We start from the raw sequence: 18,198 nt of genomic DNA on the forward strand, positions 1-18,198 counted from the left end.
TTAATTGCATTGAATTTATTCAATAATACAGTGCAATGACTGCTGCGATCTCAGTGAAACTTGACTTTGCAAAAGTTGAACAATGTTCTTGTAGGTGTCCATAAAGTAACAGTCTAGGAAAAAAACAGGTTTTTTACCAAACTTACATGCCCAACATTTGATCTAGTAAACAATAAATAGCCTAGTTTTATGTCTTTAATAACCAATCAATAAAGAAAGAAAATAAAGGCGTATACTGCAGTGTGCTGGGACTCAAATATTTTGTATTTATGCTACAAAGAAACAGCAAATTACTAATTTGAGAAATATACATGTACCAAAAGTCAAGTTTCAAACAAAAGTTAAATTACTGTATGGATATGTCATGAATAAAATTGCATTTGAACAAGACTGATTTAAGAATCTTACAGGCATCTTATCCCATCCAGAGCCCAACCCTTCCCTTTAAGCTGTGTTGAACCCATCAAAGAAACAAAGCTTTGGAAACGTTGAAATCATCCCCTTCAATCGCTTTTAATTGACTTTGTTATGAAACAGGAGAAAGACATTGGTTTGGTTGGTTTACCGACCGCACACAGATACACCCTCAATTTTTGCAATTTTCGGCGAGTTCTTTTCCACACATGCTGCAAAAGCATCCCTGCAGATGTAGTCTGCTCTGTCGTTCATCTGCAAATCATGTTTCAAACCTGTTGAAGAGGTTAAAGAGTTATTCAGTGAGAGAAAACACAACTCAACTTCTCTGGCAAATACTAATTCAAATAAACGTGGTGAAAGTAAAGAGTGGAAAATAAACTTACCCTTCATCATGGCCTTTATGGCATTTTTTGAGGAAGCATATTTCATTTTTAACTTGATCCCACTGGTGTCAGGAATCCTGATATGAAGATACATCATTATACATTAATAATCACACAAAGATATGCATCCTCGGAATAAAAGAAGCTCTTTCACACCTGAGAATTTTTAAGATTATATTGCTAGTCCGTCTCTGCAGTCAGAAAAACAATAGTATTTAGGTAGACCTACCACGCCCCAAAGATCAATTCTTCTTTTTTAATTCCTTCCTGGGTTTCGTAGTGGCAGTCGTACAGGATGTAGCAGCACGAATCATCACACAGAAGAGTCCCGAAGGCCTTGAAGGCATCCTCTGGCACACCATCTTTGCCCAGGTCTTCTTGATTGATAATTTTGCACACATCAATGCACTCGTCGTTATTGATGGTAAATGTCACCAATCTTTTACGCTCCCCCTCGCTCTCGTCAGCTTTGACCACTTTCATTTTTTCGAAGATTGCCTTAGCACTGTCAGCGACCTTTATTCCAGATGCCTGTTTTGAGAAAAACACAAAACAAAAACCAGTCAGTAGTGAGTTAAAAAGAGGGACAAAACTATTAATTACAACTTGTTTTGTTCATGTACCATTGGAAGGTATTAACCCAACAGGTAATGCGTAATGTTGATGAGCTAATGAAGTGAAAAGGCCTCTAATGTTCCACACATTTTAGGTTACATAATGTCTTAAGACTGAACACAGGAGAAACACATTGAAAATTGCAGTTTCTTTTTAACTTACAGTCCCTTAAAGTCAAAAGATGTAAAAGATTCTGCATTTTAAACAACATAAAGAAAAGATCCATATCTTATGAGTGAATTCAAATGGATTAATTTAATTTAATTTAAAAGAAGTGACAAAGCAGCTCTTATCTCCTGCTGAGTCTAATTAGTCTGCCATGTGTATAATTCTTGTAAAATGTGAGGCTGATTAAAAGCAGCACCACAGCCTGAGCAGTTTTGTGAGGTTAGGGCTTTGGCCTGAGCAGACGTTGCTCACTTGCTCACTACACTGGTTTTGACACAGAAAGCAGAACTGAAAGATGAAGAAACAGGAAGTTCTTCAAAACTAGGCTGTGGAGAGAAGTGTTAACGCGCTTTAAGCAGCCAAATGTGCAAATGTTCCTCAGTATTTTTAAGCAGTAACATGCCATGGGTGTAGCTTCCCTGTGAGTTTAAGGCCTTGGCTCTGTCACATTCCAGTCATTGTGGAACAAGTTAGCACAAGAAAGACCGCCCCGAGGGATTGTCTCAGAACAAGTTTGAAGCATGAACAAAGCTCCCTCCATTTTGGAGGCAAAACCACACCTTGAACAAGCCCTTTCTAACACTGAACTCTTTTCACTCTGCAAACCACTTACTTAAAGAGATATGAAGTGAAAATCTTACACTCTACAAAGATTTACAACACAGCTTCACAAAGTTTGAACTTTTTTTACACGTGTTAAATTAGCATTTTTTCCTCAGCTCTGGATTACTCGTCCAGCAGGGCACAAAAATCACAAAGAAGAAGTTGTTGACCGACAAATCTATCCAGCTCTGTGAAAGTTACTCACCATTTTGCCTCGGATGTGTGAAGGAAACAGGCAGCAGAGAAAAAATGTCAACAGCAGACAAACTGCTGAAGGGTCATAAGGAAGGAGAGCAGGTTGACTCATAGAGGAGGAGCTGGGGTAAATGAGCACACCTCCAAAACTAGCCCCGCCCCCCTACTCTCAGGTGTGACAGTTTCAGCTGCAACCTCAGCATTTGCATTTAATCACATCACATTTAATGCCTAAAACAAACAGATACATGTGCCTCATTTTCAGGCACAAAACTGAACTTTTCTCCCTCTTTCTGTCGTCTTAAGTTTGGTTCTGGTAGAGGTGTTCCTTATTGTGTAATCTCCCAGGTGAGTTTGAGACAGTCATAGGTGGGAGCGGCGGCACTTAACACCCTTATATGGAGAACAAACCTGTCCACATTTTTTGAACTAATCTGCTGCGGAGAAGCAGTTCAGTGGCCTTATATGGTAAAAGTTAGAATGAGTGCACAGATATGTCCTAAGGATTTATCTATATGCCCATGAAAAGACAGGTGGTGCACCTGGATCAGATTCCAACAGTCAAAGTGATTAATTATAGGTTTAAAATCATGAGTAGGCTCAATCATATCTTACGCTAAACAGGGGAGACATTGCACCTTAGTGGATCAGTCAGGTGATGGGAACTTCAAGTATATATTTGGGTTTGTAGACTCACTTTCTTAGACAGCTGTGTGGAATGATGAGTCAGCATAATTTATATAATTCACAAAAAGTGACTCAAAGTCAGTGAAAGGCCTGTTTTTCTCCTAAACTGTATATAAGAAGTGGACATAGCCGCTGGTTTCAAAAGTAAAGCCAATGCAGAAATGCCTAAAACCTGCATTCTTTCTAATAGCCAGCAGGGGGCGATGGAACCGAATTATCCATTGATTTATTACCTCATTAAACATTTTCCAAATGAGTTTATGGTCTCAATCTCTAGATTAAAGTCCTCTCAAATACAGCATGATGTTCACTTTGTAAATTATACTGCCATATATAGTAAAATAGACTTTGACTCTGCTATCAGGGCGTGGCTACCAATGATTGACAAGTCGCTACCACAGCAGTCTGTCAACCAGGTAAAGACGTAATAATGTGTATCCACCCTCTCGTCCAAATATCGTCACTTCTGGCACTAAATAAACAAGTCACAATGCTAAATTTACACTTCACAAACAAATGGGTGACGTCACAATAGCTAGGTCCACTTTTTTATACAGTCTATGGTTTTTCTCTTCGGTTCAGAGGCCTTAAGTGATTTGGAAATGGAGCGTAGTTATACATAAATGTCATGTCCGTGCAAGGCTTTTGGAAAACTTTATTGATACAAACTTATAGGTACAAAAAAAAGAACAAGAAAAAGCAAGAAGGAAGAAGGAAGAAAATACCTGGAGTAACAAAATCCAGAGCTTCGCCGTAAAGTCCAGGGCTGTAGCTAGGATTTGAAGGCCCAGTGCTCAGGAGGGTAACCTTGGCCCCCAACCCTTTCCTCTCATCCAACAACTTGCCGTTCCCTATCCCAAAACCAATGAGCTATGATTGGACAACAATATAATCATAATAATAATAATACATTTTATTTATATAGCGCTTTAAATAGTACTCAAAGACACTTTACGTGTTAAAACAAATAGCAAAGACAGTAAAAACAATAAACAGTATAAAATGATCAGGGTGCAGAAAAAAACACTTAAAATGTATAAAAGAAAATAGCTCCAACAATAACATAAATCGGGATCACAGATTAAAAGCAGATTTGGGTTTTGAGTCCAGACGGGAGTGAGGGAGAGTGTGTGTAGTCTGTGCAGCCAGGGTTTACCCAGATAATCAATAAAGGACGTTTGTGCCAGGACTTGCTTTTACCCATGTGCTTGTCACTGTTTACAGACCGACTAGGAACTCCAGAGCACCAGAATTGAGTTTACTAGCTGCACTTCTACCCAGATGTCTGTTTGTAGTGATTATTAAAATGGTAAAGCTGATAGGCTCCTGGACTGCACTGTAGCCAAAACCCACTGAAACGATAGCTGTCTACAAACGGAAACCTACAGGCCGCCTACAGATTCTACTTTCGTATGCAGATATCTTCTTTAGACTATGCCTTTATATGGTGAAAAGTACCTCTGTGCATTAGTGAAGTACTGTGAGCTGTTTCACAAAGTATTTCCATTATCTGCCGCATTAAATTTCTATTTCGAAACATTTCTGAGGCAAATATTGAACTTTGTACTTTAAATCCTGCAACTACCAATGAGTAAACTACTGAACTGCCTTATTTGCAAATGACAAACTAATCATTTTTTTGATGATACATATAGTTCAGGTCTTCTCCTTTAGTGCATAATAGGCCCTTCCTCATCCGACTATTTTTAAATACAGATACACTGTTTCAGCATCACAGTGGCTTTGCTTCCTCTGCGTGGATTAGTGGTTTTCAGAGAGTCCCGCCCTACATCCGGACTCTCTTCGCTTCCAAGAAGCTGTGTGCCTTAATGTCAGCGCATGTCATAGCTTGCCTGCGATGCACTTGCATCGCAGACACTGGAATCTGTGACTTGAAAAAACAGAAATATTGTACAGGTTGAAGTCTGTTTCGAAAAAGTCTGACAGAGAAAGCAACAGGAAGCTCTCTTTTTGGTGACCTTGGGGTTGTTACTTAAGCTTTATTATGGTAACAGTTGTAAGGCCGGCCTACCAGAGCTAACAGCAGCCAGCAGCTACATTACAAAGCAGTAAAAGGGGAAATACAGCCCTGAACCACACAGAGCAGGAAATGGTTGCTGCATAACTCTATCAGTTGAACGCCTCTTTCTGCTGCAGGCACAGTGTGAGTTTGGCAACACCCGGTCAGTGACGTCAAAGCAGGAAACCCAAGTCTGTGCAAACTCTGACATCTGCTGGAAGACTACAAGCACTGACTCTGTGTTTTGTTACACATGATGTAAAAAAAAACATGTAATAAAAACCATCATAGATCTTTATCATAAATAGATGAAAAAAAAATCTATTAAAAGTGTGTCTTTTACAGCGAACTTTCCGGTATTTGTTTTGTGTTAATGCAACTTAAAAGGTTTAGGGTACTCAGTTTCCTCAGTTGAAATGGACGACACAGGAGAGATTAAGTTGAGATAAACTACTTAACTAAGTTCATCTTAATTAATTGATAAGTTCAAAATACTCACTCATTTTAAGTTCAGTACAATGAACTTAATGGATGCTGTTTACTTCATTTATTTAAGTTACCTGACAATAAATAGGAGTTGGTTTCCTCAGATGGTTTGAGTTGAACTAACTCACCAGGTTTTACAGCGTGCTCGGAGACATTAAGTGCTCACATCTTTAAAAAAGTACAGCTTAGTCAAATAACACGTTCATTCTAAACACAGAATCATTTCACATGACTTGACACAGTTAAGTTCTTTTACTGACTTTTCCCAACGTAACTGGTGTCCTTTTTTTTAAGTAAACTTCACTTGTTAGAATTTACAGTGTGGCTGTAGCGGTGTTTTCACCCGTTTTCATCATGTTTTCTGTACCGTGTCACCTTTAATGGTTATGTTTATTTCTTCATTATGTTTTTTAATTATTATTTTTTGGGTTATTTTACCTTTTCGTGGATAATGACAGATGAAGAGAGACAGGACATTCGAGGCTTGGAGTCGGGATCCAACCTGGGTCGAGGCATGGAGGACTCAGCGTCTGTACATGCGGTTGCACGCTCTACCAGGTGAGCTACCCATGCACCACACTTATTTTGAGACTTGAAGTGATAATCTCAAAGATTTTCATTTAAATAAATGTCTGTTAAGTCTCTATCGACAAATGAGGTAACACAATGGTGATTGAGTCAACGGCCCACTGATGAAAGCCTTTGCATTTGCAGTATTACAGACTGGGTGTCTGTGGCGACTTTCATGGAAAAAATCACAAGCGGCGCCCAGTTAGTGACGCGTTTTCCATCAGCCAGCAGTGGTTGGTCTGCCAGAGAGGGTAGGCGGAGCTAAGCGGCTGTTTTTCCGCTCTCTGCAAGTGTTGCGAGTAAACAGTAATCTACTATGGCTGAACAAACAAAGAAAAGATGGATGACTACAGATACAACTTCAACAAGAAGTGAAAATCCAAAGACGAAGAAACAAACTCGACGCTCAGATGAAGCAAACAGTCTGAAAAGGAAAGCGACCGTCAGCCAGGAAAATCAAGAGTTACAACCGGAGCCAACCGTGGACGTCACACATGCAGCACTGTCTGGATATTTTGGAAGTGTGCTCCCGCAATTACCGTTTATCGCCACAGGTGCTGCCAAAGAGAACGAAGCTGAGATCTTTGAGACTGGAACTTTAAATCTAAGCTAAATAACCTGCAGCTGGTAGTATTTTTGTATTTAACCAACTGATACCCATGCTTTTGATACCACTTGGTAACTCTCAGCATGAAAGCAAATAAGCGTGATGCTCAAAATGTTGAACCAATATCCAAAGTTAGTATTTAATAGAAACAGAGGCGACAGGATATCTTACTTATTGGTATTCTTTTATGTTGGCCGTGTAGCTTTATTATGTTTGTAGATAATCCAATCATAAATTATTTTCCCTCTTAGTATCCGTTGATTACGTTTAACATAATACACAAACAGTCACTAGTAAACACACAGGAAGTATTCAGATATGATGCCTCCTCCACACAAGTCTGGATTCTGTCAGAGCTCCTCTACAGCATCGACAGATTCAGCCACTGTGGATGAAAACACAAACATAAGTCACTGTCTGGCCCATGAAACACTGCTTACTACCGTCCTTTTGTGCCATTTTCACGGGCTTCTCTCACCTCCATAAATCCCAACTCTATTTCACCATCCCCGTCCTGGTCCAGGGTATCGAAGGTTTCTGTTGTGAATTAAATAAAACATTATAAATCTACAAGCTGTCCGCACGGCTGTGGGATAAAAATGTGATTAAAGGGCAAAAAGAAAAACTCACTGAAGAGAGACTCTAAGCGGATCAGGCAGCACACAAAGTTGTCAAAGTCAATGCTGAGGTGTGGATCGCTGTAGCGGGCCACGATGATCTGATGCAGAGAGTTGTTGAGAGAGAAACCTGCCAAAAAAAAAGAACAAAGAGATGATTTGTTAAAGAAAAAACACAAAAGCAAAGGAATAAACACTTCACAAATGTTTTTAGTTTTTTTAATGTTTAAAAAGCCAGATTAAGGTTGAATAGGTCTGCTTTATATAGTAGAGGACACTGGGTAAAGACAATATATATTATGTGAAATGTAGTCCCCACCTGCAGCCTCAACAGCCATCCTCATCTCAGAGGAGCTCATGCAGCCGCTTTGGTCGACGTCTCTCTCTTTGTACAGATCCTGAAAGAGAGCCCAACAAGTTACTCTACGTCATACTAATAAAGTTTTATTTAAAGTATGTTAACGTCAGTACAAACTGATAAGGAACGCACCAGAAACTTCTCAATCTTGGTCCACAGGATCTTAAATTCTACCAGTCCCAGCTTTCCGCTTCCATCTTTCTTTGAAGAGTTTGTTAAGGAAAAAGTAAACATACTCAACACAGAGTCATGAGTGGCAGGTTGAAATACAGAAAACAATGATAAATTCCAGTGGAGATTTAAATGTCCAAAAAAGTTTTCAGAGGAATTTAGAGGAAATATTGCATAAAATAAAGCTCAAAACATGTCAAATATCTCAATTAAAGCTGTAGTAGGTAACATTAAAACAAACCTTTTGTCATATTTGCTCAAACTATCACTGTAAACATGCGGTAGTACATGAGAGAGATCATCTCTGGCTCCTCCTACTGCTCCTAATGGCATTTGTAAGAATCCAATGCGCCCGAACCACAACAACCAATCAGAGCCGAGCAGTCTCTCAGGCTGCTGTCAATCACACGCCACGCAGCGCCACTCCTCCGCGCATGCTCACACGGTCGAGCTCAATTTCTTCAGTGTTCGCAGCGTCAGCCGGATTATGTCCACAAAGGCTTAAAAACAACCACCAGGAATGAAAAAACTGCCCGTCCCTCTATCGCCAAGTACAGTGCTGTAGATTACCGTTCACAGTAAAAACACTGATTTCTGCTGGTTTGACGTGTATCTGCTTCGATAGTGTTGGTGGTGTAATACAACGCTGCGGTTGTTGTAATTACACGTTACCGGCGTGTCCACCATATTCTATATCCGGCTCCTTCAGTTGCTATGGTTACTAGCCTGCACGTGCATGACAGCCTCGTCTGCGGGGAGGGCTTTGGAGGCAGGACTGAGCGCCGCGGAGAGAGAGGGGGAGGGACCTGGAGGTTGTAATCTTTCAAACTTTGAAACAAAGTCCGCTCTCTTCTCCATCTTACCGACTGCAGCTTTAAAGTAAGTAAACTGAGTCTTTGATTAAAAAACAGTTACCCTGGCTTTATCAAAAGTAAGAACATTAGAAAAAAAATAGCACAACTTAAAGTGATAATCTCTAAAATTTCAGTTTTGTTGTATTTGGCGACACCTTATGGCGATAAACGCAATTGCAGGAGCACACTTCCCAAATAACCAGATGACCACGGTTGTAACTCTTGATTTTCCTGGCTGACGGCCGCTTTCCTTTTCAGACTGTTTGCTTCATCTGAGCTTTATTTGTTTTTTTTTTCTTTGGATTTTCACTTCTTGTTGAAGTTGTATCTGTAGTCATCCATCTTTTCTTTCTTTGTTCAGCCATAGTAGATTACTGTTTACTCACAACACTTGCAGAGACCGGAAAAGCAGCCGCTCAGCTCCGCCTACCCTCTCTGGCAGACCAACCACTGCGTCAAAATGCACCAAAACGCGTCACTAACTGGGCGCCACTTGTGATTTAATCTGTGAAAGTCACCACAGAGACCGTGTCTGTAATACTGCAAATACAAAGGCTTTCATCAGTGGGCCTTAGGATGAATCACTATTGTGTTACCTCATTCAGCGATAGATAGAGACTTAACAGACATTTATTTAAATGAAAATCCTGAGATTATATCTTTAAGCTACTAATCAACACTTTTTATCTAATTTTACAAAGAAACCTAAGATAAAAAATAATAAATTGTGGGTTTCCAGTGTGTTAAGTGTCTGAATATTTCTGCAGGCACTCAGGGAAGTCATCTGAAGGAATAGCTGAGCATATAACCTACTATAAAACCCACAGACTGTGTACAGGAAATGGATTTAGCCCCTTGTTTTCAAAACTGAAGCCGTGGCAGAAGTTCCGTTAACCTGCATTCTTTTTAATGGCCAGCAGGAGGCGACTCCAGTGGTTGCAAAAAGAAGTCTGATTGTTTACCTCAGTCAACATTTTCTACATCATGAACATAAGTAAAATAGACGATAAAGCAGAGTATGTTTTAGGGTGTGGCTACATGTGATTGACAAGTCCCTACAACGCCGACCTGTTAACCAGGATAGAGCCCTAAAAATGCGTATCCAACCTTGAGCCAAATATGGACACTTTTGTCTCCTTCTCACTACTGACTTTTTGCATGGACTAAAGCAACAATATACATGTTTATTACTCCCAATAAGCCTCTTCCCCCTGCTTTCAGAATTGTTCTGTCTCCGAGCAAACCTGCCAACCTCATTTAAGTTTAGGCAACAAAGCTAAACAAGTGTGTTTCTCAAAATGCCAAGCTATTTAAAGGGAAATAAAGGGGGAAAACAGGCTATTTAAATATTAACAATCTTGTGGATTTCTCCCGACATAATTAAAAAATAGAAGGAAGGATACATCCAGCAGGTTGACCATGTTGCGGCAGGTCGTCAGACTGAACCCGCTGGTTTTGATGTCACTTCCTGAAAAAGAATAAAACCCAGGGATTACTTCATGTGAGCGCACATGAATGCACATATTGAAATTCTCTGAAAGAGGAGAACATTTCTCTTACTCCTCGTCACCACTCTGTTGAGGATATTCTTCAGCTCAAATGGAGAAATCTCCACATCCTAAAAAGCGTAACAGACAGACACTTATAGGAACAATCATTTGGGACCACAAGTTAAATCTGAATCATACTTACATGTCCAGCAAGCTGTCCAAACAGTTTCTTGAATCTGTCACCGATGTCATCTTCATCAATATGAATCTAGAATGTGCAAAGCAATCAGTTTTTCCTCTTTATTAAAGTGTTTATAAAAGTGTTAATCTTCAAAAACATATAAAGTATAGCAATTTATATAATTACCTCCTCGACATGGCTTTCTACAGGATCATCGATCTCTCTAAAAGCAGCAAGAAGCCACAGTAAAATTATCATTTTGTAAGATAACCAACTCTATTCGTCATAATGAACCTGTATTTATGTATGAAAGAACATACTGGAATTCAGCCTGTTTCTCGGTGAACACCCGCACGTAAAAGTCTCCGTTCTTGTTGGGCTCAAATGTGGACGGGATGATGAGATACTCTCCGGGGGGAAGGGTGAAGTGGCTGCACACTTCACGCAGGTTGATGAAGGACTCGGAGCGCGCTGCTGCACGGTTTCTCAGGAAGAAGTTTCTCTTCAGGTGAACTTGCCTTTGGCCAGAGTACTAAACAATGACACAGGACGGTCACATGAGGGTGCCCTTTACCTTATGCACCTTCAACAGTCATTCTGCATGAAAATGATCAAATATAGTTTACTTACCTCTTCAGGCAGCTGTAAAAAAAAAAAAGACAAAAAACAACCGTCAGAATAAGATACTGTAATAATATAATAAAAAACTGGAATTGTTGTTGTAGACTGGAATGTAATTATCAAAATAAATCAATATCAATTCTAAAGGTGGTGATACACATATCAACTTTGACATCAACATCAACAGATGATGTCAAGGTCCAATATTGACTGTACACTTATATTGAAAAAGGTCAACCTCCTCTGATCTGGAAATGTCAGATCAGCAGCGACCTCAACATGCAGAATTACATCAGAAATGCTCCAATCACAGCCCAGATTGGATTGGATATCTGGGACGTGTACTCCCGCAATTGCGTTTATCGCCAAAGGTTCCGTCAAATAGAACGAAACTGACATTTTTGAGATAGTTTCTTACGTCGTAGATGGCAAAGCCGATTGTCTCCATGTCCTGCCCCATTTTCCTCATACGGCGCCTGTTTTTCTGCATCAAGCCCACGATGACGGTGCAGCCCTCCTCACCATCATCAGGGTCATCATCCTCCTCATCCAGTTTAATGACAAACTGAGGATTCATCCAAAAGGAATCTAAGAAGGGAAGTCACGATAAGCACACAGCATTACAGCAGTGAAACACAATGTTCAACAATCTGGAGGAAAGATTGTAAAACTGGTCTTACTTGGAAAGTTTCTGCATCCACCAGCTGACGAGCCCCGCCTCCAGGTGTCTTCAAACTCTGACTCCGCCCATTTCTTGTACTCGTCGGTGAGAGCATCAGGGGTAAGGTTGCAGATCTCAAGGCGAGAATATTGGCGCAGGAAGTCGGAAAAGGACATCCTGTGGATAAAAAAAGTTCTATCATGTACTTTTTTTGCTTTCCTTTTTCTTCTGAATTTTAATAACTTAAGAGTGTGTCTGCAGTATGAACCCAGAAGAGGAAAGATTGAGCGAAGTTTACCAGAACTCTCCGTCCTCATTACGGTTGGTCAGCCTTCGCCGTTCATCATCACTCACATATCTCCACTCAGAAGATCTAGAAAAAAGAGCAAGTACATTTTGAGTTAGAAAGAGAGTTTGTGGTAAGGTTAGAGGGGTTGAAGAATGAAGCTAACGCAAAGTGCCAAAAAGTGCAGTTCCTCTAGTGCCACTTGAGGCTGGCTCCTCAGCCTCAAGCGAGTCAATCTCCATTCATCCCCATTTTAAAATGCATAGCTTTACAGCTGTCTACTTTACTGTTCTAATAGACTGTCCAAAAAATCCACGTCTTTAACTTCCTGCATATTCAAACCTCTGCAGATGATCCAGAACGCAGCAGCGCGGCTGGTCTACAATTAACCCAAAACGGCACATATCCCTCCACTGTTCATATCCCTCCACTGTTCATATCCCTCCACTGGCTCCCAGCTGCCGCTCGCATCAGATTCAAACCCTGTTGCTCGCTTACAAAACAGCAACAAAAACGGCTCCTGCCTACCTGAACGCCCTCATCCAGGTCTACACTCCGTCCGGCCCACTACGCTCTGCCAGTGAAAGGCGCCTGGTACTCCCATCACAACAGGGCCCTAAGTCTCTAACTAGACTCTTCTCCTCAGTCGTCCCCCGGTGCTGGAACAAGCTACCAAACTCCACTCGGTCCGCAGAGTCCCTTTCACCTTTAAGAAGAAGCTACAGACCCAGCTCTTTATGAACCTCTGACCTTAATGATATTGATGCCATTGAGGATGACGACATCGAGGATGTGGTCTCATGATGATGATGATGATGATGATGACGAACTATATTGACCTTGTTGATGTTGCTGATGATGATCATTATAAAAACTAAAAACAAACAAACAAAAACACTAAACAAACAACGACAACAAAAATACCCTGTGCACTGCCTGTCGGCGCCAATGTCCGGTCGCACTGGAAGCTGTTTGTATTTACTGACTTCGTTCCCTCCTGTCTTCATCGTTGCTTGTGTTGTACTAACTCTCAGATGTACGTCTCTTTGGACAAAATCGTGCTAACTGAAATTGTAACATTGTAACATTGTAGTCCACTAAGTTCCACAAGCTCTCAACAACTCATGTCACCAACCCCTCACTCCTCTCCAGCTTCACCCTCTCATCCACATATGGTCACTTCTGGCTCCAGAAAACCAACATGGCCGATTTCAAGGTTTCAAGACGGCAGTCACAAACCTATGGATTACATCACTGTGGCTATATCAATTATTTATACAGTTTATGCATAAACCATGGGACTCCACCTTACTGATAGTCACTCACTCCACCCACATCTCTAGGACAACAACATGCTTTAAACCAGAGTCTGTGAAACAAATTAATTACCACAGGAATTACCTGTCATTCAACTGGGTGTGTTTGTCTATGTGTGTTACATGCATGACAGACACATACTTAACACCCTCATCCAAACAAAGATTGTTTTTCAGTTAGACTGGGTGCTCTTTATCCCAGGCCCGTAGTGATGCTTCTTTTGTCAGACCTACAGTCCAAAAGCCAAAGGCTCGAGCGTATTCTTCATCATCCAGGGTCTTAACAAAAATCCACCTTGCAGATGTGGTTATATTTCAACAGTTAATTGAACTGTGATCTGCTAATGGCACTTGATGTTAAGTTAAAGGATCATAAAACTCTTAAGGCCTCCTCAACAAGGAACCATTAATATCCATTCATCCATCCATTTTCCAGGATGGGGTGGCGGTTGCAGCCAACGTCCATTCCCAAGCCAGGTGCGATATATATTAGCCCTCTAGAGAGCTCTTGGTTTTCCTGGGGTCTCCTCAATTTGGACTTGCCTGGAAAACCTCCAAAGGGAGGCACCCAGGAGGCATCCTAACCAGATAGCCGAACCACCTTAACTGGCTCCTCTCAATGCGAAAGAGTAGCGGCTCTACTCCGAGCTCCCTCTGGATGTCTGAGCTCCTTCCCCTATCTCTAAGGCTGAGCCCAGACCACCTGCAGAGGACAATCCCCTCGTCATCCCAAGAACCACATGCGACCAACAAGGCTAAAGACTAAAGAATTACACTTAACTAACTTCCTATGATAACAGGAGCTAGAATATTTATGTCACTTCCTATACTTAAAAAACCCAAGAAGTGTGTCTTACTCACTTATCACTCCAGGCTCCATTCCACTCCACCTGACCCCACGGGTTTCTAATCCGGATCAGCTGCTCCCTACCACCTCTGAATTCCACCTGAAACAAAGTAAAGGTGTCATTAGCCTCTTTTACGCTTCCAGTTCAAGGCGGGATTATTACACCTCTGTTACGCCTTGTGTTGTAAAACAAAAAACAAAAAGTCTTTAACCAAAGGTGTAGACTGTACAGCTTAGATAACTTAGTATTTGCCAGCCTCTTCCTCCTCTCCAGCGTCAGTGTAATTTCCAAATATGCTCACTTTTGGCTCCAGAAAACCAACATGGCAACGGCCAAAATGCTTGAGGCTTCAAAAAGGCAGTCAACAAACCAATGGGTGATGTCTCTGCTTCATAGACAGAAGCATCTCCTCACCTGCTCTGCTCCTGTCACTGAGTACGCATGGCCCTTCACCAGCTTGCGATATGTGACGGCTTCTGAGTCGGCCGAGCTGGTAATCTGGTGACAAAGAGGAAAAGCTTGTGAGGTAAAAAGATTCGACAAGAATAAAAACCTGTACTACACAGAGTGAAACAGGAAGCAAACAAACATCAATGGAGCATCCCAGGAGGGAGCCTCTTTCCAAGGCCTTCCTGATGATTTTGAAGAGGTGGGGATCTGCCTGGTTCAGGTCGTGCCTCTCTGCGATGCCTCCGGTGAAGTCCTCGAAACCCTCAGTTGTGCTGCCTCCAGAAAGAGCCTCGTAGCATCCATTTATCCTGCAGGGAGAAGCAGTTTGAATAGATCAGAAAAAGGGATACAGAAACAAGCAGAGAACAGAGATATAGATGCTCCATCCGTCCATACTTGGCATAGGCTTTCTCCAGCAGCGCGCTCCAAAACTCTGAGCCCTCCTCTGAGTGAACAAACAGCAGCTCTCCATCTTTGGTAGGCAGGCGGTCATCAACCACCACATCCACCCACTCACCAAACTGCCAGAACTGCAACACAGAGACACACAATTAGACAAATTAAAGCTGCTCCTGAAGAATGAAACTGAGGTGTGAGTCCAAATACTGCACCTCGAAGTGAAAGATTCCAGCGTAGTTTTCCTCAAAGCTTTGGTCATGGGGGACGACACGATACAGAACCTGTTTGTTGAGAGTCAGGGATGCGATAGCTGCTAGGAGCCAGCAGTCACCTAAGCACAAAATGACAGTGTTAGAGGAAAGGGAACTCCTGTGTAAAAGCTCATGTAACACCCGGGGTCCAGTTGTTCAAAGAGTTTAATCTGGATCAGATGATTCAGACCTTTATTTCGACTTTATACACTTTGTCATTGTAGCAAAACAGCAATTCTAGAGCAAAGTATCAAATAAATGTCTAAAATATAAACTACACTTTATAAATTAGATTGAATCAAATCTTGAAAGGGGTTGTCCAAAGGAGAAAATTCCATCCATCCATTATCTATACCGTTTATCCTGTTCAGGGTCGCGGGGGGGCTGGAGCTAGCTGCGAGGCGGGGTTACACCCTGGACTGATCGCCAGTCAATCACAGGGCTGACACACAGAGACAGGCAACCTTTCATACTCACACTCACCACTACGGGCAATTTAGAGTCACCAATGAACCTAACGAGCCTGTCTTTAGACTGTGGGAGGAAGCCGGAGTACCTGCAGACTCCACACAGAAAGGCCCGCTACGTCTGAACCAGGATTTGAACTAGCAACCTTCTGATGAGGCAACCACTGCGCCACGGTGCAGCCAGGTCTCACTTAATTACTTAATTACTTTGTGTCTGTTTATCATTTGAGTGTGAGTGTGAGTGTGAAAGGTTGTCTGTCTCGATGTGTCAGCCCTGTGATTGACTGGCGATTACTCCAGCTGTAATCCAGCGTTCCCCACCTCTCCCCAAATGACAGCTGGGATCGGCTCCAGTCTCCCGGCGACCCTGAAGTCTTCTGTAGTTAAGTTCTCGTCAGTATCAGTTTCTGTGTTTCCTGTTTTATTTTCAAAGTCCCTTGTCCGTTCTGTTATGTCCTGTCAAGTTCCCTCTCATGATTACCTGCCCCTGCCTTTATGTGTTTCACCTGCGTCTTGTTAGCGTCTGTGTCTCTCCCTATTTAAACCCCTCATGTCTGATTGTCAAGCTTCTTCGTGAGATTTATGCAGCATTCTTTCCTCGTGTTTCCCAGTGTTTGTGTATGACCAGTTTTTCTTTTTTGACCAGCCTTTTGCCTGCTGTTTTTGATCCTGTTGCCTGTTCCTATTTTGTTTACCGGTTTTGTGACCTCAGACCGATTAAAGACCCTGAACTTGCCATCCGTCTCAATCTGCTCTGTGAGTCCACCAGTTTGTCTATGCCTGACATGTCCCTGAAAATAAAAACAATTAAAGTGTCCCTTGAGGCTACCGTACCTCTTGATCTTTACAGAGCTAGTATTAAACATGTCGCTTCATTGAGGACACTAATAATCTAGATTTGGTCATTTTGTTCCACAGTGACTTTTTTGAACGACTTTGTCCAGAAAACGCAGGTTGTCACATGTGAGCCTCATTATGACACATCTCCTAAACATACTTAGCATGCAGTTGGTTTGCTCACACACCTCTATTGTCTCCTCTATGTAAGCATTCTCAGCAACTGGGTGTAGGCAGGGACGACTGAGGGAGTTGTTAAGATGTTTTGTACACACAGTGACAGCTGATGTCAGCGCAAAGGCATTTACTCAGAGTTATGAGGTTTGGATGGCATTTTAATGGTGTAGAGTTACAAAACACGAGCAAAAGATTCCAGATATGCAAGAAAATACTCAAGTAGCCTACAGAACGACAGTGTCAGATTAAGCATGTGCAGAGCTGCATCTGTGTGTTCCTTTATTCTCCTCTGCTAACCGTGACGGGCTGAGATAAGCATGCAAAATGTATCATGAAAGCCTTTGAGGATGGCGATGATATGTATGCACTATTGAGCTGTCAAAATGCATTTAAAAGGACAGGAAATCGGACAAAAAAACAACACACAAAATCTATTGAATATATTAGTGTAGTTCAGTTTTAAAATTGAATGTGTGTGTGTTTGTGTGAGTGTGTCTCACCAAGTGCGCCTTGACAAATATCCGTCCTGGTGGCATTTTTAAAGATGAATTGGGGATTTGAAACCAATTCCTGAGGAAAGAAAGGGTCAAATTTAAATGCTTACTCACATCAGTCCTTTCTATTTAGCCTCAAATGTTGTATCCACCCTCAAATGATTGATTATGTTTTACTTTAAAACTAAGTAAAAAACCCTTTTGAGTCCTGACACACTGCAGGAAAACAATGTCCACTTACAAATGCAACACATCGAATCTTACTTAGGCTTTAATATTGCAAACAACATAAAGACAGCTGCAGTTTACATCTTTTAAATCCCAAAACAGACAAGCCTGTCCCTTTTTCCCAACAACAAACAGCACATTGGTTGATAAGATCAGCATCTTCAGCAGTTTGGTCTTTAAATAAGCGCTAACACGCCTTCATCAAACAACAGCAATTATCTTTTAACTGCAAAGTAATTTCTTCTACAAATCTTCATCCAAAATGTTCAATCTTCTGGGCCAATATAGCCCTGGGGTTGTATTCTTTGGTACATGTGAAATAACAGCAGCTACTTGCATATGTTCCTTTTCATCATGTACCCACCCCTGGTCTTTTCCAGGTGATGCCCCGCACTTTGTAGGAATTTGGTCCGAGCTCTTTGAAGCCTAAGGATGAAGGCAGAGCTTCGAAGCAGTCATCCTCAAACAGCCGGCCTCTCTCCAGACAATCTCTCCGCAGGGACTCGTAGTCCTGGTTGAGGTATTTCACCGCGTGAGAGTTTGTCCCGATCCCCTGTGCTTTCTCTCGGTTGTGCTGAAGTTTTGCTACAATGCCGGACATTTTTAAAAAGAGTGTAGGACTTCCTGTCGCTCTACGACTGTCTCCTAGAATGAGAGTGTCTGTGTGTGCGGTTAGACAGGCTCTGTTTCGCGTGTGCAGCTCAACTGTCTCCACACCCTTTATTGTTCATACCAGACAGC

The 18,198-nt window shown here is 41.7% G+C and overlaps 2 protein-coding genes across 2 annotated transcripts; both read right to left on the reverse strand.

The window, feature by feature from the left end:
* Window positions 1-2,470, reverse strand: cfl1l (cofilin 1 (non-muscle), like). The gene is made up of 4 exons (XM_069658054.1): window positions 2,392-2,470; window positions 1,030-1,331; window positions 801-877; window positions 1-689 (listed from the first exon to the last, which is right to left on the reverse strand). The coding sequence occupies exons 1-4, from the start codon at window positions 2,392-2,394 to the stop codon at window positions 562-564; spliced, it is 510 nt and encodes a 169-aa protein (XP_069514155.1). The 5' UTR covers window positions 2,395-2,470; the 3' UTR covers window positions 1-561.
* Window positions 2,471-6,934: 4,464 nt separating this feature from the next.
* LOC138588182 (calpain-2 catalytic subunit-like) lies at window positions 6,935-18,108 on the reverse strand. The gene is made up of 21 exons (XM_069658105.1): window positions 17,822-18,108; window positions 17,236-17,305; window positions 15,216-15,334; window positions 15,001-15,134; window positions 14,744-14,912; window positions 14,569-14,652; window positions 14,168-14,253; window positions 12,003-12,077; window positions 11,724-11,881; window positions 11,462-11,631; window positions 11,053-11,064; window positions 10,743-10,954; window positions 10,609-10,645; window positions 10,444-10,509; window positions 10,312-10,369; window positions 10,155-10,219; window positions 7,859-7,927; window positions 7,688-7,766; window positions 7,382-7,498; window positions 7,230-7,288; window positions 6,935-7,136 (listed from the first exon to the last, which is right to left on the reverse strand). Exons 1-21 carry the CDS (start codon window positions 18,056-18,058, stop codon window positions 7,113-7,115), a joined length of 2,100 nt encoding a protein of 699 aa, XP_069514206.1. The 5' UTR covers window positions 18,059-18,108; the 3' UTR covers window positions 6,935-7,112.
* Between the last annotated feature and the right edge of the window lie 90 nt (window positions 18,109-18,198).

The sequence above is a fragment of the Semicossyphus pulcher genome, unplaced genomic scaffold, assembly GCF_022749685.1.
Source record: "Semicossyphus pulcher isolate SPU_LCO1_2020_fin unplaced genomic scaffold, fSemPul1.0.p SCAF_12, whole genome shotgun sequence".
Taxonomy (NCBI): domain Eukaryota; kingdom Metazoa; phylum Chordata; class Actinopteri; order Labriformes; family Labridae; genus Semicossyphus; species Semicossyphus pulcher.